Raw genomic sequence first — 20,947 nt, forward strand, 5'->3', positions numbered from 1 at the left:
TGACATTGAAGGTGGTACTCTTAGTGGCAGTAACTTCGGCTTGCAGAGTAGGAGAGTTATCAGCCTTGGCTGCATCGGAGCCACACACAGTAATTTTCGAAGACAAGGTGGTGTTAAAACCTGCTTTCGGATTCCTGCCTAAAGTAATTTCGAAATTCCATATGGATCTGGAAGTTATCTTACCTTCCTTCTTTCCAGATCCACAGTCTGCGCAAGAATCAGTGTGGCACACACTAGATTTGGTGAGAGCTATAAAGATTTATTTGAAAAGAACAGAACTGTGGAGGAAATCTGATCGATTATTCATAGTTCCTAATGGAGCAAGGAAAGGACAAGCGCCAACAAAGAGAACAATTAGTTCCTGGATTGTTGCAGCTATAGCAAAAGCGTATAATGTGGCAGGAAGGAGTGTTCCTAAGGGGTTGAAGGCCCACTCTACCAGGGCATTGGCCAGTTCCTGGGCGGCACAAGCCAGGGGGTCGCCAGAGAACATCTGCAAATCAGCAAGATGGTCGTCCTTTAATACTTTTGTGAAGCATTACAGATTGGACGTGTTGTCCTCTCAAGAAGCTAAATTTGGGAGAAAAGTGTTGCAATCTGTAGTTTTTTCTGATGATTAAAGTTTTCTGTTAAACGCATATTGTTTCCCGCCCTCTATTTTAAGCTTGGGGATTTCCCATTGGTGAATGCTGGCATGGGTGACTATGGGAAAACAGGAAATTGTTTATACATACCGTAATTTCTGTTTCCTGGTCACTTCCATGACAGCATTCACCGGGGAGTTTCCCACCCTGTATGGGGACAGCTTTATACTAAGACAAGAGGGTAAGGGAGGAAGGAGAACTTTGAACTATTGGTGGGAGGTCCTGTCCGCTGGCCAGCAGGGGAATTAACCCATTGGTGAATGCTGTCATGGAAGTGACCAGGAAACAGAAATTACGGTATGTATAAACAATTTCCTGTTTTGTTGCCTACCATACATTCGATCTGCCTGGCTCCTCTGCTACGGCCTCCGTGGCCCATCTAACGTTTGGCTGACTGTCAGCAACTATGTATATAGGCAGGCTATTGGCACTCACGATAAAGTAATATATTCTGCCTGGGTGCAAACCTCGAAAATAATTGTAGTAGTTGTACCATCAGGAATGGATAATGTAATGGCGGCAATAGAAATAAGGGCTTTCATTAATCGGCAGAGCACCAGGTGGTATTAGAGCACATTACCTGTAAATGTAGAGAACAATCGGTGGCGCGACCCCGTCCTGTCCTCCAACTCCATCCAGGTCTGCAGCACTGTCGGCTCCAACACGGGATTGGTACACACACGAGCTGTACTTTCTGAATGTGCCAGGACACAGCTTCCGCCACTGATGGCTCTCTACATTTACAGGTACTGTGCTCTCTTACCACCTGGTGCTCTGCCGATTAACGAAAGCCCTTATTTCTATTGCCGCTATTACATTATCCATTCCTGATGGTACGAGTACACGTGCAGACTCTGCTCCTTTGATCTACCTCTCTGTCCTGTCTTTGTTGTATCATATATGTCAGATTTTATTTTTTACCCACTTACCTCTGTTACACTGTGTGACTTTGATACTCTAGTTTTATATTTAGTATGACTTGTTCTTCACATTGATTGTTTTCTGTGTAATGTTATTTTGAAACAGATGACCTCGATATACTCTGCACGCCATGCAGGGTTCCTGTCACAGAGTGTATTTAAGTTGGTGCTTTGTTTGTTTCTGCACTTTGAAAAATGCTGAGAAGTTCTCTCTCCCTCTCCCTCTCTCTCCCTCTCTCCCTCTCCCTCCATATAGCTATAATGTTTACCTACTGTGGCCTGCTTTTTCCCATCAGTCCCTGCCCAAGTGATCTTACAGTCTAAAGTCCCTGTCACATTTCCATCCATTCCTGCCAGTTGAGCTTACAATCTAAGGTCGCTATTACCTTTACGTCGGTTTCTGCATCACTGTATTGAGTGTTAAAAAAAGTGGCAATGTGAATTATCTACAGTAAGTACATGCATGCAAAATATTAATAACATTGAAAGGGACATTACAAATAATTTAATTTAGCTTGTTTGTGTTTATTTATAGGGTATTAAAAGTATACTCCTTTACAGTGTATGTGCAGTGATTTAACTATATTTCTTTAATATTTTTGTTTTTTGGTATTAAGGTTGTTTAATAATTTTTGCAACGTAATTTCATAGTATACAAATGAAAATGTTTACTTTGGTATGCATTGCCTTTATTTTCCCTTGTGGGGTTTTGTGTGTAAATTGGGGGGGGGGCCTTCAGATCAGGTTCTCTGGTGGGCTCCAGGTGCCCGAGACCGACACTGGAAGGAACTACCAAGTTTTTTATTCTGATATTGTGGTAGCATTTTGTATGCAAATTTTCTAAATGCTTAATTTTGTATTCTCTATCTCAATGTTGTATTCTTTGTATTGTGTTCACATGTAAGTTAACATTGATAAATTGTTCATTTTTCCTTGCTATGCTCCCTGTTTTCTTTTTTCTTTTTTTTTTCTTTTATTAGTATTCTCGTTGCCTATTAATTTATACATCTCATGTCTGTTAAACAGGTACTGGAGAGAGTGGAAAAAGCACATTCATTAAACAGATGAGGATCATCCATGGCTCAGGTTATTCTGAAGAGGACAAGAGGGGATTCACCAAGCTAGTTTTTCAGAATATCTTCACTGCCATGCAGTCTATGATAAGAGCCATGGAAACACTGAAAATTCTCTACAAGTTTGAACAGAACAAGGTGAGCTGATAAATGGATCCGCACACACCGATTAGTGCAGTCGGGGATTATCCCCTTTTATTCAGCCACCAAACATGTTGGTTGCTAAGGGACCCGGCCGGGTCAACGGAAGGAACGCACCACCAGCTTGCAGGATTGGTGAACTACAGGTGTGCGGTAGGAGAATTACATTGTAATAGAGCTGATAAATGGGGCATGACTTGGGTCAAGCCTACTTTGACAGTATCGATACATTTTAACTCGATGAGCTGAGAGGGAGGGTGGGATCATTGCAGGGCTCTGAAGTTAGCATTTCACATAAGGTCCACTGGGGCAAGGACCTGTTATCCAGAATGCTTGGGACCTGGGTTTTCTGGATATGAGATCTTTTCTGAAATTTGGATCTCCATACCTTGTCTGCTAAAAAAAAATATAAAAATTAAATAAATCTAATAATTTATTTTGCCTCTAATAAGGATTAATTATATCTTAATTTGGATCAAGTACAATGTTTTGGTTTATTATTACAAAAAAGAAGGCAATCATTTAAAAAAATTAAATATGAATAAAGGATAATACAAATAAAATAATTGAGATTTACTAATGAATTCTATTCAGAGAATGCAATACAGATAACATCATCCAGGAAATTATTTTGATCTTGTTACCTCAGTAAGTTATGTAACCCTCAAAAACATCCTGATCTATTCCTTTAAATGTTTATATACATTGAGTAAGGTAAAAAAAATATTTATTTATTTTTTAAACAAGGCCAATGCTCAAATTGTGCGAGAAGTGGATGTAGAGAAAGTATGTACCTTTGAACAGCCATATGTGAATGCAGTCAAAAACCTGTGGAGTGACCCTGGGATTCAGGAGTGCTATGATAGACGGCGGGAGTACCAACTGTCAGATTCTACCAAGTAGTAAGTATTTCTGACAGACCTGTCAAAAGGCACCATCAAATGATCTCCATTTTACTGCAGCAAATTATGTATTTATTTTCGGAATAATATATGTTTGGTTTAGTTACTTTTGGAAGTCTTGCCCTTTGTCATTTTTTGTTAAAGGGAAGGTTCACCTTTAAAATAACATTTTAGTATGCTATCTGTGAGCTTAGTCTAAGAAACTTTTCAATCAGTCATGTTTCTGTTTATTTTAATTAGATTTTGATTATTATTAGTCTTCCTTTTTTGACTCTTTCCAGCCTGCGCCTGAAAATGATTTCTAGTTGGTGGGATCATTGACCTAGGCAAACCAAAAGCAAAGATTGTGAGGGGTATAGTTTCATTTGTTTGTTTATTTACATACTCGCATAGTAAGTTAGCTTAAAAAAAAAAAAACACACTTCCATCAAGTTCAACCTTAAGTCTGTATATAATCTGCCTAACTGCTAGTTGATCCAGAGGAAGGCAAAAAAAAACATTTGAAGCCTCTCCAATTTGCCTCAGAGGGGGAAAAAAATCCTTCCTGACTCCAAGATGGCAATCGGGCTAGTCCCTGGATCAAATGGTACTTTGAGCTATCTTACATTACCCTGTATTCCCTCACTTGCTATATACCCATCCACCCCCTTCTTAAAGGACAAGTAACTTAAAAAAAAAATTTGTTTGTTCATAATGAAAAAAAAACCCCACCAAGACATATTTAACTTAAAATTTGCAAAGAGAATTCCACATCTTCACATCTCTCACTGTTAACTTAAAATTTGCAAAGAGAATTCCACATCTTCACATCTCTCACTGTTAAAAAAAAAAACCCTTCAGAGTATTTAGGCACAATCTCCTTTCTTCTAATCTGAATGGATGCCCTCTTGTCAGCTGGAAAGACCTACTGGTAAATAAAGCATTAGAGAGATTATTTTATGATCCCCTTATATATTTACAGTATACATATACAGTATACATAGTTATCATATCCCCTCCCCCCCGCCTTTTCTCCAGCGTGAACAACCTCAACTTGGACAGTCTTTTCTCATAGCTAAGATTTCCCATACCTTTTATCATCTTAGTTGCCCCTCCCTGGACTCTCTATTTCAATAATGTCCTGTTTGAGCACTGGAAACTGCACAGCATATTCTAGATGGGGCCTCACCATTGCTCTGTAAATTGGCAGAATAACACACTCCTCCGGCAAATCGATGCCCTTTTTAATATAGCTTAATACCTTATTTGCCCTTGATGCCGTTGACTGACATTGCGTGCCACAGCCAACTCCAAGGTCCTTTTCCATAATAGATTTCATAGTGCAGTCCCATTAAGCCTATAAGTGGCTTGCATATGCAAGTGCATGACTTTACATTTATCAACATTGAATCTCATCTGCCACTTAACTGCCCAGATTGCCTGCTGCAATGGAATGGATGAAATTAATTGGGCTGGATATTTTTGTGTCATCTGCAAACACTGATACATTACTTACAGTACCCTCCCCTAAGTAATAAATGAACAAGTTAAATACAAGTGGGCCCAATAGAGAGCCCTGAGGGACTCCACTAAGAACCTTATTCCTAGTACAAAATGTACCATTAACAACCACCATCTGTACCCAACCCTGTAGGCTGTTTCTATCCACGTGCAAGCAACCTCATTAAGCCCAATAGCCCTCATTTAGAAAGCAGTAATGTGTGAGGCACGTTATGAAATGCTTTGGCAAAATCGAAAATAGATCATCCACTGCTCCCCCACTATCCAGCATCTTACTTACCTCATCATAAAAAGCAATCAAATTTCTCTAACATGACCTATCCTTCAAAAAGCGATGCTGATTGCTGCTCATAATGACATTCACTAGGGCAAAATTTTGAATGTTATCCCTTAAAAGCGATACCGACACATTCCTATAAAAATCATAGGAACGAGCCCGTATCAAGTATGTGCTGCACCCGCAATAGTTTGCCTCAAAGCTCCCTCAATGCTGCCCCCAGCCCAGCGAACCTGCATGAACCCGACCCTCCGACACTGCTAAAAGGTTGTTGGTGCTGTTTCAGTGATGCTGGGCTTGGGGCGACGCAATCCTTCCATAGGCTAATTACAGCGCCATTGAAGCAATACGGAAGATCTGTTAGTAGTCACAATCAGCAAGCAGACTGCACCACAAGTTAGTGATATCTTTAAAGGCCTTTATTGCAAAAGGGCTTTTTCTTAGGACAGAAATACAATAGCGACGTTTCAGGCTCACAATCGCCTTTCCTCAAGATCTGTTAGTCGTGTCAGCCGTTCTGCTGCACCAAGGTTTGTGGGGCGGCTTTGAGGGTGGCTATTACGGTGCAGCACATACTTGATAGTGACATGTCGGTATCGCGTTAACAAGCCTTCAAATAATTTGCCCACCACGGATGTCAAATTTACAGGCCTATAATTGCCAGACTGAGATTGTAATCCCTTTTTAAATATTGAAATTAAATCCGCTTTCCTCCAATCCATAGGTACCATACAAGATGAAAGCAAATCTGAGAAAATCATAAATGGAGGCCAGTGTTAAACTGCACTAAGCTCTCTTAAAACCCATGGGTGTGTGTCATCTTCCCCTGGTGCCTTATTTATATTACTTTTTAGTAAAGCATTATGAACCATATCCTGAGTCAGCCACTGACTAGTTTTAGGTGAAACAACAGTGCAGCTATTTATTTTTATCTTTTCTGTTCAGGCCCTCTACTATTGATCATTTATTCTGTCCTACTAAATGCTTCTGTTACACCAGCAAAAGGGACTGGGCAAACATTGGGAAATGTTTCTGGCATCAGTTAGTTCGTTAAAGGGCTGCTTCACCCATTTCATTTATTTGCCCTCTCTTCATCTTTTTATTTTTAGGGCACTGATCCCATCTAATAAACAACTGCTCTATAAGGCTACAATTTATTGATAAATATGTTGCCTTATTTGGACCCTAGCAACTAGATTGCTAAAATATGCAAACTGGAGAACTGCTGATTCATAAACCACATATAATAAAAAATGAAAAACAGTTGACTCAATATAGCACTCGCCACATCATACTAAAGGGAAGACTATACCCCCCCTCCCCATTTTGACATGAGCGCATTCAGTTAGGCTTATATAAAAAAAGCACATAAACACTAAACATCTTGCTCTTCTCTGCTTCATTTCAATCGAGTGGTAGTAATTGAAATTGTCCAAACTGCTTAACCCAATATGGGAATGTGTGGCCAGCTTTAGTTTTCTGGGTGTGGCTTTACCCAATTTGTAGTGCTGATAAATGTGTACTACAACTTTATTTTTCTGGGTTGCATTACTACTTCTCAGCTGTTATTGAAGGTTTTTTTTTTTTGCAAGCAGGAGTAGATTGCTACTTGAGTTCATGTGTGTGCTGAAAATAAAACATTACTTTTCAGTTTATTATTTTCACCATTTGCAAGTTTTTTCCGCTTTAGTGCAGATCTCGGGTTTTACTTTGGGGGAACTGGGGTACATTTTTAATACAGTAGACTTAAATTAACCTTCAAAGTTGGACTGGACTGGCAGGCTACCAGGAAATCTTACCCAAAATGAACATGTAGGGATGTCCTCAGTCTAGCAATCACCTGATACATTCACTGAGTTACTCTTCCATTTATAGAGGTTTCTACTGCAACTTTGTGAAAGTATCAGGACATTGAATTATTGGCTGTATTCCGTATGTTAAAGCACTTTGTATCTTGTCGGCGCTATGTAAATTGATGATGATGTTCAAGCAGCATGAACTGCAGGGGTTTGTTTAGCTGTACTTGGCTAGAGGAAAGCGGAATTGTCTTTCTGGAACAACAAAAGAACAGTATTCTAACAAATTAAAAAATTAAAAAAAATGTGGGTTTGATATCCATGGTTATTCTGACTGCAGCGGTTGCTACTACTTACTAGGGTTACCCAAGTAATGAACACATTTTGTTTGTGCACGGACTTCTCAAGAAATTCATTATCAAGTGTTGGCTTTATCTAAAAGGGTTTGTTCAACATCCAAACGCCTTTTTTCATTTCAGTTGTTTTTAGATTATTCCCCAGAAATAAAGACTTTTTTCAATTACTTTCCATTATTTATTTTTTACTGTTTTTCCAAAATCTAAGTTTGAAGTTGAATGTCCCAGTCTCTAGTGTTTGAGTCTGGCAGCTCAGTAATTCAGGCGCAGACTCTAAACTGCTATAATTTTGCAACATTTAGTCAATACATTTCTCAGCAGCATCTCTGAAATATTAGCAACTATTGTATCAATTCTAAAAGCTGCCTTTAATGAAACCCAGAGATTCTTCTCAGCAGGGACAAAGATAAGAAATGTATCAACTAAATGTATCCATTTAGAACAGATTACACTTTACAGGGTCAGTGACCCCCCTCCTAGAGCTCCTTTAGATGGTGAAAAATTACACTTCAATATTAGAAAAACGATCACACAGAAAATAGAAAGTAATTGGAAAAAGTCATTATTTCTGGCAATCTATTTGAAAACATTTTAAGGTCTCTCTGGGTCAGAAATAACATTATAACCACATTAGCAATGGTTTTTCTCTCTCTATTACCAGTTACCTGACAGATGTGGACCGGATTTCAAAACCCGGCTACCTGCCCACACAACAAGATGTGCTACGTGTAAGAGTGCCAACAACGGGTATAATAGAGTACCCTTTTGATTTGGAGAACATCATCTTCAGGTAGGTGTATTGCTGAAAGACATCCTACTGCACATAAAATTGCACATACCGGTAAATATTTTTTGCACCATTCTTTAAACATATTAACAATTCTTTATCTTTTTTGCCTCTTAGTAAAGGCAGCTATACAAAGTTTGAGCATCAAGTTACAGGTGTAAAGAAAAACTATTTGCTGGGCAGTCTCTTGCCCAATGAAATAATCTAGGGTATAATTCTTTAAAATTGCATTGGCCTATTGTTGAAAACTGTTGAAGAATCTGTACGGATTATTCTTATTATATATGAATCTGCATAATGAAAACAAGCTTTATTATGTTATATAAATAAAAAAATGTTTTAAAAAAAAAAAAACTGGTTTGGCATGGATAAGAATGAAAAGGGGTTTTCTAGAAAACCAGCACAAAATGTGGCTTTGGATTTTTTTTTTTTATACTCCAGAAACCCAACTTCTGGTGATTTCACATTGGGATTGCACCTTTTTAGCAGCCGCACTTTCATTGCTGTCAATCACCAGCATTCAGGCTAATTGCCAAGTGAGTCCCTCTTCTTGATTCCTGTACATCTGACCCAGAACAAGAATATGTTATTTTTAAAGTAGGACAGTGCAAGTGGCAGGATTTGTGAGGACATTCTGTTAATTTAGAGCCTGATGTTGCTCCATCAGTTTCAGGTATGAAAGTCTTGAACTGGCAAATTCTTCCATATGAAATGTGTCTGTCTTTCCTGCAGGCTGGTTAAACGATAATGTAGTACAGAATTTCCCTTTGTTTGCAGTTTTATACGGTTAGATGATCATAAAAACAAGTTTTGTTTCCAAACCATAGGCTCTTTAAAATCTGGCAGTATCCATTTATATGCCTTTGTTTGGACATCACATTGTATAACTAAAGCTGTAAAAGCAAAACAGTTACAGGTTCAAGAGGCACCTTATTTACACATATGTTAGAAATTTCCAAGTGGAATTCTAAAGTATTCTCTTAAATATATGTGTACTAATAAATATGCAATGTTCAATTGAGGTATGACCGTATGGCTACTTCTTTATCAAGTACAGGTATAGGATCCGTTATCTGGAAACCCGTTATTCAGAAAGCTCCGAATTACGGAAAGGTCATCTCCCATAGACTCCATTTTATCCAAATAATCCAAAGTGATTCCCTTTTTCTCTGTAATAATAAAACCATAGCTTGTACTTGATCCAAACTAAGATATAATTAATCATTATTGGAAGCAAAACCAGTCTACTGGGTTTATTTAACGTTTACATGATTTTTCTAGTAGACTTAGGGCATGAAGATCCAAATTACTGAAAGATCCGTTATTCAGAAAACCCCAGCTCCCGAGCATTCTGGATAACAGATCCCATGCCTGTATACACTAAAAATGCTAGAAGGTTTTATACCTGTAAACTTTTTTTGCTAAATAGGTTAGTTTTGCCAGGTGAAAGAAATGTATAGTCATTTTGAAGATATTGACATTTAGTTGAAATATGGCACTGTTTAGGATATAATACAATTTCACCTCACATGCTGAACTTGTGAAAGTTGCTATGCAGTAGTGTAAGTTTTTTGCGTTATGTTGTTTTAAACACTTACTTGGGGTCCTTGCACAATTATCACATAGTTCAGCCTAAAGGGCCCACATTTTTGCATGCAGTTTATACTGTTGGTTTATCTAAAAGTATGTGAAGGGACACTACTATAATTAATATTTTCCTTATCCTTTTCTAATCACTATTAACATTCTGTTATCTGTGTACAAAATTATGATGGAGGCCTGCTTTTCTTACCCTGTAAAGACATTCTTTAAGTGGAGGTAATGGTACTTGATGTTCTCTGGAACAAGGTAAAGCTGAGCACACTCTTTCCTTCCTTCAGGTGGCCTGGTGGACAATGTAAGGTAACCCCCAAAGGTCAATTGTATAGAAATACACTGGCACTCAAGGCAATTGAAATGCAGGGTTACCCCATGCTATTTATTTTGTGCGAACGTGCAACGTTTCGGGGCGGGCCCCTTTATCAAGCATCATGCTTGATAAAAGGGCTCGCCCCGAAACGTTGCACGTTCGCATGAAATAAATAGCAACGGGTAACCCTGCATTTCAATTGCCTTGAGTGCCAGTGTAATTCTATACAATATACTTGGTGTTCTCTGCCAGCAGAAAACAGAACAATTCTAATCCTGCCACATGGTCACACAGTGCGCTCACTGGGCATATAATGGCTTGTTTTTTTCTGCCAGCCTTAGAAAATGGCTGTTGAGCAATAAACCTTCCAGTGTTTATAATAAGGACAATGGTGCTTGAGAAGTTTTCATTCCCATGATTGCTCAGGAAGAACTACCGTGGTCAAACTGTATTTTGCTTTTTGAGTTCACTAAAAATACAAGAGAGGGTGAAAATACACACGCTGAGAAGTGGATCCACTCTGTGCCCCTGTTGATCTAAGCCACATACAGTTCAGTTTGCCCATGCCTTTGGAGCGTTCGAGAAGAAGACAATACTTCTGAAAACCTAAATGCTTACAGTGCCTTGCAAAAGTCCTCTCCTCCCTTGGCATTTTTCATGTTGCCTCACAACCTGGAATTAAAACCGATTGTTTGAGAGTTTGCACCATTTCATTTACAGAACATGCCTACAACTTTGAAGATGTTTTTTATTTATTTATTTATTTATTTGTGAATCAATCAACAAATAGGACAAAGTAACAGAAATCTTCAGCGTGCATAAGTGTACTTCCCCCCCCTAAAGTCAGTACTTTGTAGAGTCACCTTTTGTGGCAGTTACAGCTGCAAGTCGCTTTGGATAAGTCTCTATGAGCTTGCCATATCTTGCCACTGGGATTTTTGCCCATTCCTCAAGGCAAAACTGCTCCAGCTCCTACATTTTGGATGGTTTTCTCTTGTGAACCGCAATCTTCAAGTCTGACCACAGATTTTCAATTAGATTGAGATCTGGACTTTGACTAGGCCATTCCAACACATTTAAATGTTTCCCCTTAAACCAACTCGAGTGTTGCTTTAGCAGTATGCTTCGGGTCATTGTCCTGCTGGAAGGTGAACTTCCGACCCAGTCTCAAATCACAGGCAGATTGACGCAGGATTTTTAAGGGGCTTAATGGCAAAGGGGGTGAATACATATGCATATAATGTTTTATTATTATATTTTTTTAATATTTTTCTCATTTCACTTCACCAACTTAGACTATTTTTTGCAGATCCATCACATAAAATAAGATTAAGAAACATTTAAATTACAGGTTGAAATGTAACAAAATGGGTAAAAAGCCAAGGGGGTGAATACTTTTGCAAGGCAGTGTATAAGAAAGTGGGGATGCACCAAACCCCGGGGTTCAGACAGAATGCTGCCTTTTTCAGCAGGATTTGGCCAAATCCAAGTGCCCAGCCAAACTGAATCCTTAAAATCTTGTGACTTTTCGTCACGCAAGCAAGGAACGAAAGAATTTTTTAAGCTTGTTGTTCTCATTAAGCCTTCCTAGCCCTAATTTGCATATGTACATTAGGGTTCAGGTTTGGTATTCAGCTGAATCTTTCACAAAGGATTCGGCAGAATCCCGAAATAGAGGATTTGGTGCATCCCTATAAGAAAGGGGCAGTAAGATAGAATGTAGAATTGGCCATATATTGGTAGTGCAAGTTAAAAAATCCCAAGTGGCCCTGCCTAGGCCTGGGAGCCAAACAGTTGGATCAGTTTTGCCACCCATATACTGCATGTCAGATCATTAGCAACCTCATTATCAGGTATATCTATCAGTGTATGGGCAGCTAAAGTTCTTTTGCAAATGTTGTATCCACTACTCCAGCTATTTTTGTTCACACTGTTGGAATACAGCATGTAGCATCTACTGTATCCTTATCTGCTTATATACTCCATTTTACTTTATTGCCTTCTGCCATTATTCCAGTTTTTATACCACTTTTAATATAGGAAAGAGAATGAGATTACAATAATTATATAGATTCCAGGATATTATAAAAATAAGCCAGTGTCCATATGCAAACCATCCGAAGTCTTATCTGTTGGGCACCTAGCCATGTATTGCAGATAGTTATGAGGATGTCTTTTATTTGTACTGTACATACATAATCCCTTTTTGCATACTTGTGAACTTACATGTATTTTAAATTGAGAAACATTTGATTCCTTTTAAATGTGCAATAGAATAATTATGCTTATGGCTGTTCATCCTCTGTTCTGTTTAAATTTACACACTGTGCAATAGATCTGGAATACTCTTGGATTGTAATCTCTACAGGGCAGTGATCGCTTTGCTATTGTGTATTTTTTGCCCCTGATGCTTAATTTTGTATAATTCTAATTTACATGCTTAATTCTTATTACTATGGGTGTTGCTTATTTAATATTTATTATTATGCTTGTCCTCCCTGTGTGTATTTTTCATCTCTATAAAACACAGGAATATGGAGCAGTCCACAACTTTACAGTTATATGTTCATATAATACATTTGTTTATACAGCAGAGTCTGTGAAAAAACAAACATGATATTTTTTTGTTTTAATACAATGCCTTTCCTTATTAGGATGGTAGACGTTGGTGGTCAGAGGTCTGAACGAAGGAAATGGATTCATTGCTTTGAGAATGTCACTTCCATCATGTTCCTCGTAGCTCTTAGTGAATATGACCAAGTTCTTGTGGAGTCTGATAATGAGGTACGTTTCATTTTTTTTCAATGATATTTGCTGTTCAAACATGTTTGCTAAAATTGTGATTACTTGTGTTAACTTAGTGAATTTGTTTTCACCTGCACCAAAAATAACAAGTTTTGCCTTGCAGTGCTGTGACCTTGGTGTTGATTTTGAGCCACTACAAAATGTACTCAATGTGAGCGACGACTTCCCTGATCAACATGTTAGAAATATTGTATTGCATTGTAATGTTATTTAAGCGATTATTGCTGCGTGTGCTCTGAAATATTTTAAGTGATAATAACATACTTATGGAGAGATTCTAGTTGGAAAGTGACCCATTCATAGAAAACCCTTTCCAAATGATCACAAACCAACCAGGTAACCAAAAAAAAACCCTGTTCATTAAAAGGGCAGTATATCTTCTTTCTCAACATTAGTTCAATGATTTGGACTTGCGCTGAATATACTTTTTTTTTGCCTATTATTTTAATTAGGAAGTAGAAATTCATTTAGTTAAAGTATACTGCCACAGTGGTGTTGCAAAAAAAAAAAAAAAAAAAACACTGATAAAAGAGGTTGGGGTTACACATCAAATACATCTATTTCTTAGGCTGCCCATTAAAATCACATTCAATCTTGTGTTTACCAGACTATCACTGATTTCATATATAAATATGTATAGAAAAACGTATCAGTCTGCAAATCTCCCTTAATATAGGTAACCCCTTTAAAATGTAAGACACTTAATCTTCATGTGGTAGTTCAACAGACAGTTCAGCTGTTGTAAATTGGGTATATTGCTCAAACCTGAGACCAGGGGAAACCCTCCGTACAAAACTATATGTCTTATACCTGTCTTATGTAAAAGTTTTCAGTCTCCTTTAAGATGTTAGGATATTTATGTTAAGGATGATTTTAACACTGATGTAAGTTTTAATATATATATTATGTTAGGGAAACATTGACCATCCAAGGTTTAGTTTAAATGTAACATTTGTACAGTGATACTTACATGTGATTTTGTAACCCTGACTTGTTTAAACCCTTTTTCCCCCCCAATATGTCCGTTTGTCATGATACCTTCTGTTTTCTGTTGTTCGACAAACCAAGTCACAAAGTAAAAGGTTGTGAGCTATGTCCAGTTTTTTTTTCTTTGTTGCTAGAATAATTAGAAGCTGTACTCTTTCTTCTAGAATCGGATGGAGGAAAGTAAGGCACTGTTCAGGACCATAATCACGTACCCATGGTTCCAAAATTCCTCTGTCATTCTGTTCTTAAATAAGAAGGATCTGCTGGAAGATAAGATCATGTATTCCCACCTCGTAGACTATTTTCCTGAATTTGATGGTAAGTCCTGTATTGTGCCGTCAAACAATGAGACTTCATACCAACAAAACCGAGAACTAGAAAAGACTGTTCAGGAGATAATGAATAATTCAGCAACTTTCTAAGGCTAATTACTAATTATTTTACACAGTAATGCTACAGTTCCCGTTACTATTGCATCACTTGTACCATTACCAAACCATAAAAAGGCTTTTGAGTAGAATGGGTTTTCAAGCTCTTCAGCTGCTTTGTGGCAATATTACTGAACCTAGAAAGTGCAGAAATCCTCAAGCCTGTGTGTTAATTATTGTCTTGTGATTTTAGCAAGATTATGCCGATTACATATAGAAGCCCACTGTTTGATTCTGTGCTCCTTTACTATACTTGCTTCTCATTGAGTTTTTTTCTATTTTAAGGCCCTCAACGGGATGCTGCAACAGCTCGTGAATTCATTTTGAAGATGTTTGTGGACCTGAATCCTGACAGTGATAAGATCATCTATTCGCACTTCACCTGTGCCACTGATACCGAGAACATACGCTTTGTCTTCGCTGCTGTCAAAGACACCATACTACAGCACAACCTTAAAGAGTACAACCTGGTGTAACTAAGCACCCACCTACCCATAACTTCCTCCTCTTAATTAGAAAGCTGGGATCAGCCCCATCACCAGAAAGCAAAGCACTGGTGTGAGCGAAGGGGAGGAGGCTCCAGTCTTGCTTTTGTTTTTATCTTTTTTTTTTTAAAAATTTTTTTATAATTTTATTTTGTTTCTAAATGGGATGATTTTTGCCAAATTAGTAAAGGTGCAGCTTATTGCGGCACCATATGCCTTTGATAAGTCGTTGAAAATCATGGGTTTATATTTCAAAAATCCTCTGACTTTTTCTTGTATTAAAACAGTAAGAAGGGGAATAGAACAGGGAGTCTGGTAGTGGAGAGCTTGCTCACCCTACAGCCATCTTCTCCAATTTTTATTCAGAAAACTCCAGCCCTCATTTCTTACTCTAAAGTGGGTGCATGAGTTCTCCCTTACAGAATCCTTCTTTCATTTCATAATGTTTGGTTTTATTTCATTAAGCAGCATTGCATGTTTTAACAGATTCTATGAACTATAGGGCTATAAACCTTTTTTCTTTTTAGGGATGATTAATTAGATATGTCTACTACACATATCTTTCCTGGGCTTTCTGGTTCCACCTCTTATTCCCATCCCAAGTGACTTCCTTCCTTATTGTACTTTTTGAAGGGCAGTGACCCAAAGACTTTGAGGACTGTTCCTTCTCACCTCTGGGAATGGATGCCCAAGTTTGTGGTAACAAAACAATAGGGGATTTTGTTCTGCTCTGCTTTGAACACATTCCTTCTGTCACCTCCCAGGTTTTTTTTCTATTTTTTTGCATTAAATATGCCATATATTTTATTATTTTTTTTATGTGCTGATGTGTCCAAAGTGAATTTTATTACAGTTTGACATTTTAACTACCTAAGGCACCAGAATTTTATTTCAGGACTTTTGGTTATCAATTGTATAAGGCTTTTTCCCTATTTAACTGCATTTGTTTTCTGCTGGTCATTCCCTTTAATATCGTACCTCTGTTTCTTGATAATTATACCAGTGTACCAAGAATGAGGCAGTTATCAGACACAATGAATGGCCAACTCCATTTTTACCACCACCACTGGACGGTGGCATCCTAAGCACAAACACTAATCAATTGGGAAATTTACCATAGAGAGGTAGGTGGCATCCCATGCAAGGTTAACTTATTGGCCCCATTTGAAATTTCTTATGTGATGTGCAATAAAGTTACATTATCCCATCTTGATTTTATTGTTTGCTGCATCTACAGCAATGACGGCTATTTGACAAAAACACTAAGGGCTAGATTTATCACAGTTTAAATGGTATTTTTCCTGCAGATTTAACATTTTTCGGGCTTTAATGAAGCCTTCTCAATACTTTTTGACACTTTTTGAAAACATTTTAATGATCTGGCTTTGACAGCTAGGCATTTCCCCTAGATTAAAAATCAAAAAACAAAATTTTATGTTTTTTCCTCCTCTAGTGACAAAAAGTTATTATTCTTGAACTTTGATAAATCTCCCTCTAAAGAGTCTGTACATAAAGGAAATACACTACTTTGGGACATTTCACAAATTTGTATTGACACGAAAAGGTGTCTGGAGAATATTTAGCATGTAGGGATGCATCGCTGCATATCTACAGGGGTACACATTGCCTTGTTTTACAATCGTTGTGTGCTCCAGTAATCATACTTGTTAGTACAGCATCATGGGATAGCCAGTATTTAAGCATTGGCACAATACTGTGTATGATCTACTCTACTATAATAACCTTCTGGAATTGCCTGGAAGCTTTAAACATGGTCACTGTCATGGTGGTGTCCTAGTGCAGTGTCACTGTGACATCTAGTGGCTATAGATTGTAAAGCAGGTGTTGCATTTTACCACCAAGAAGTGCAACCAAGTTTGTTCACTTGTACCAACTGAATGTTAAAATCTTGTCTGGTCTAAACCGTAAACAGTAAAAATCATTTGCACCCTATTAGATGTGTAAAGCTTATGAATATATTGGCCTGTGTATTGGGCCACAATGCTAGCTTTCCTGATGGATTTTCTAATGGGGTTCAAAGAGCATTTTTTCCAGTCTTTCTTGTACATATCTGGTGTGGGCTGCTATGGATAGTAAATGCGGTCCACTCCTAACCCCCACTGCCACGTGATCTGATTATTGGCCTGGAGATCAAACCACACTAGTTTATAGTTAAGCACCAATGCACCCCACATGTCCAGATCATATGTGCATAGCTATCGTAATTACATGAAGTGACTCATGGAGTTAACATATTTGATTGCTTACAGTGAGAACAGATCTGACACCTGCCATATAAAGCTTCTTTGTTAAATAAGAACATTTAAGAACAATTGAAGTAAAGTTTAAAATCTTGATGATTCTTCTCTGTTGAGTTTTGGTTAATTCAAATTGATGCTGGGGGATAGAAGATAAAAGATTGAAAAGACAACCCCACCTGAAAATGTCTTTTTGGGTTAAATGCTAGGTTGGTGAGGGGTAGTAGAAGAAGAATTTTGTTTGTCTTATATGCTCTGTTTTGTCACTTTCATTTTATTCAGATGAAGCCTAAAACTACTGGGTTGACCTCTAGCCCTATAATGCATCAGAGGACTGCATCCATCCCATGTGCCAAAAGTTATTTTAACATTAAATGAGGTGGGATTGGAGGAATAACCGATGGATGGTACAATTACTCCAACCCCCTACAGTGAATTCATGTTACTAAGACTGGAGCTAATGGCTTCTTGAGGCCTCCAAAAGGGCAAGCCACTTTTTTAGTAGCTTTGGGAAAAATTGAATTGAAACCATACAGAGTTGAAGTTGAAATCAAATTTACAGAGAATGTGACTAGACAAGCTTTTACTTGACGTATGTTTTAATCCCTAATAGAAAAAAATAAACCAAATCCAAATGCCCTTTATTTTTTATTATACTCATTTTGCCCATTAGACATTAAACATTGGCTGGCTAACACCCTGAACTGCTAACTGTATAGTCCCAGTAACAATGGATCTGTCCAGCATCTTGCCTGTGAAAGGGTGATCATTCCCATAGACTTAGACATAGTATTCATGTCTACAGGAGGGTAGTAACAACCCTAGCACAGGCTAATAGATTTGGTGCTGGGTCTGTACTGCATGACGCAGTTGAATGTATTTTATTTTTTTTCATCTTGTAAAAAAGGATTAATGTCCTGATTGGGTGTTAGTGATAAAGACACCGTTTCATTTATAGGAATATTTTACTTTATGGGTTTAAATTTCAAATATGTCATTTTTAAAGTTGTTTTTTTTTTTTTTTTAGTTGTATCCACTCTGGATTTGCATTGTTTTTGTTTTTTTTAAATTTCCACTCATAGATTAATTGGACAATAATGATTGCAGCTTGCAATAAATGAACTGTTCAGATAAAGGTTAATTTAAATTTCTGCCAAAAAGTGAGTGTTGCAGTGTTTATCTAGAAAGGATAGAGACAGTTATAACAGTACCCAGGAAATATTCTGCTCTGTGCAAATGACTGAAGTCACTGGTTCTGTTATAGCCCAAGTGGCAACGGTGTATAACACTGGATTTTTGGGCCCTGCTCTTATATGTTGCTATAGAAGATTAAGCCTAAAGATGCCCTTAAATTGTAGAGTGCGTTTGATCATTTTGGAATGATTATGCAAATGTGGAATCTATAGAATATTTGGTTAGAGGTGTGTTTTTTTTCCCCATAGGTTGCATTGGAGCTATTGGTGTCAATTTTGGGTGAATTGATGCTTTTAATGTTAATTGCTGATTATAGAAGATGAATGGTGGATATTGGCATTGCTAGATGTGTGAAGGATACTGGATTATTATCTAGTGCAGTGATCCCCAACCAGTAGCTCGTGAGCAACATGTTGCTCTCCAACCCCTTGGATGTTGCTCCCAGTGGCATCAAAGCAGGTGCTTATTTTTGAATTTTAGGCTTGGAGGCAAGTTTTGGTTGTATAAAAACAGTTGTACTGCCAAACAGAGCCTCAATGTGGGTTGACAATACGCATAGGGGCTACTAAATGGCCAATCACAGCCCCTATTTGGCACCCCAGGAACATTTTTCATGCTAGTGTTGCTCCCCAACTCCTTTTACTTTTGAATGTTGCTCACGGGTTCTAAAGGTTGGGGATCCCTGATCTAGTGAGCCTTGTTCTTTACTAAGGTCTGTGTGTATTCTTCATGTTATGTAGCTTTGATCTTTTTCTAATGAAATATCTTTAAAAGGCAGATCTCTCATTTAATTTAGAAAAAAAACAACTTTTTTGCCATGTGGCTTAGAGAAGCGACCCTTACTCATTCCTTTGCTCCTGCAGTGACACTTTACATTTGAACAGTTCCAGTCAGAGTATTTTATTATTTTTTTAAACAAATGTGCCTCTGTTTTTGGGATTCCCTTAAAAGGAGCACTTTTTAATGTTCACAGCTTGTTTTTAAGATGTTCTCCAGCACTATACAAATCCCAGCAAGCCATGAAAAAAAAATGTCGGTGTTCAGCTTTCCAGTGAATGTGTTTCTAGTAGTGTGACTGGGCAATGGCACACGAGATGTTTAAAAACAGACCCCCCCCCCAGTGCTCACTAGTAGCCGGTCACTTTCCATTTTTATCCACGGAACCATTGATTTCCGTGGGGAAAAAAACTGACTCCTGGTTAATGGAGGACATTATGGTGACTACAATGAAACTGGCTAGTGTGCTGTTTGCCTGTTGTTGTTTACTTCTCAGTTTGTGTTTGCTGGTGCCAATGCTATGTACATGTACTTAAACTCAAATATCTGTCAGTATAAAGAGGTTCCCAACAATACATATTCTCATCATGGCCATGTGCCATTGTATTAGTTGCAGTCAATTCATTGATATTAGTCACTTTGCACTTACTATTTCTCATAGGTGTTTTTCTGAGTTGAGAAGAGCAGTCTCCTGTATCTCAGCACCTGCCTTTGTCAGGGTAATATACTTTGCACTTTTCAATGTTTCTATAGAACCCTTTCCAGCACCATTTCAGCCTTCCAGGCATCTTTATTTTAGGGATTTTATCAGTGGTTTTTAACCTTAGCTCCCCAGATGTTGCTGGATCACAACTCCCAGCATGCTTTAAACAATATTCATATGTTGGAGGGAGTTCATAGAATCCAAGTTTAAGAAACTGACCTAGAAGAAAGCAAAAAAAGATACTCTGGGTATGTCTACGGCCAGAGAAATAATTTTTATTTAATGCAGCCGCTTAGATTGTTATTGCAAGTTCATCTGCCCTTTCATCCAGCTAAGCTTAGAAGGGAAATCACTCCAGTCTTATCACCAGTTGCTTTTTTATATTTGTATTTTTCTTACCCTGAATCCTGTTAATATGGTGTATATTATTAATATAAATATTTTTTGTTTTAATGCTTTTATGTGATTCATGTGTGACACCCTTTTCCCTCCCGCCTTGCCATTTCATGTTGCACTGTGTAAAAATGAAATAAATCCACTTTTTGCCACCTCTCTCTGTACTATAGCTATAGAGGAGCGCACACAACTCTTTTTCAATGTTTCTCTCAAAGCAGATTAGGTAGGGATGGGACAGATGGAACAGCAACACTCTTGAGTCGATGTATTGAGCCCAATGGCGCTGCTTTTTTGCTTTTTTAATGTGCAATATCCTCCACTAGTTTTTGTTCAACCCCTTTATTATTGGTTTCCCATCCATAACGTATCCTCAGTCTGTTGTATATGTGCCAAAGTAATGGTATTAATGGGTTTCACACTACTATATATGTGTGTGTAATACATATATATTGACATTTCCATGCTGCCATATTCCTTCCTTTCTCCCAAGTTCATTCTAAGCAAATTCAGAAAGGAGGGGAGAGGCTACAAGGAAAGTTACCTCAGCAGCGTTTTTCCTCCAGTGTGGGAACACAGGCTGCCTTACTACATGCCATAACATTCGAATGT

The 20,947-nt window shown here is 37.9% G+C and overlaps 1 protein-coding gene across 3 annotated transcripts in view; it reads left to right on the plus strand.

The window, feature by feature from the left end:
- gna11.S (guanine nucleotide binding protein (G protein), alpha 11 (Gq class) S homeolog) overlaps positions 1-20,947 on the plus strand; it is a 62,378-nt gene that overhangs the window by 15,745 nt on the left and 25,686 nt on the right. For 2 of the 3 annotated variants that reach the window (NM_001087372.1, XM_018239814.2), the window contains 6 exon segments: positions 2,591-2,775; positions 3,526-3,680; positions 8,271-8,399; positions 12,960-13,089; positions 14,262-14,415; positions 14,811-16,217. In NM_001087372.1, coding sequence (NP_001080841.1) covers positions 2,591-2,775; positions 3,526-3,680; positions 8,271-8,399; positions 12,960-13,089; positions 14,262-14,415; positions 14,811-15,001 — 944 coding nt within the window. In that variant the 3' untranslated portion in view covers positions 15,002-16,217. 3 annotated transcript variants of the gene reach the window in all.

Source organism: Xenopus laevis, chromosome 1S, assembly GCF_017654675.1.
Source record: "Xenopus laevis strain J_2021 chromosome 1S, Xenopus_laevis_v10.1, whole genome shotgun sequence".
In the NCBI taxonomy this organism is placed as follows: Eukaryota; Metazoa; Chordata; class Amphibia; order Anura; family Pipidae; genus Xenopus; species Xenopus laevis.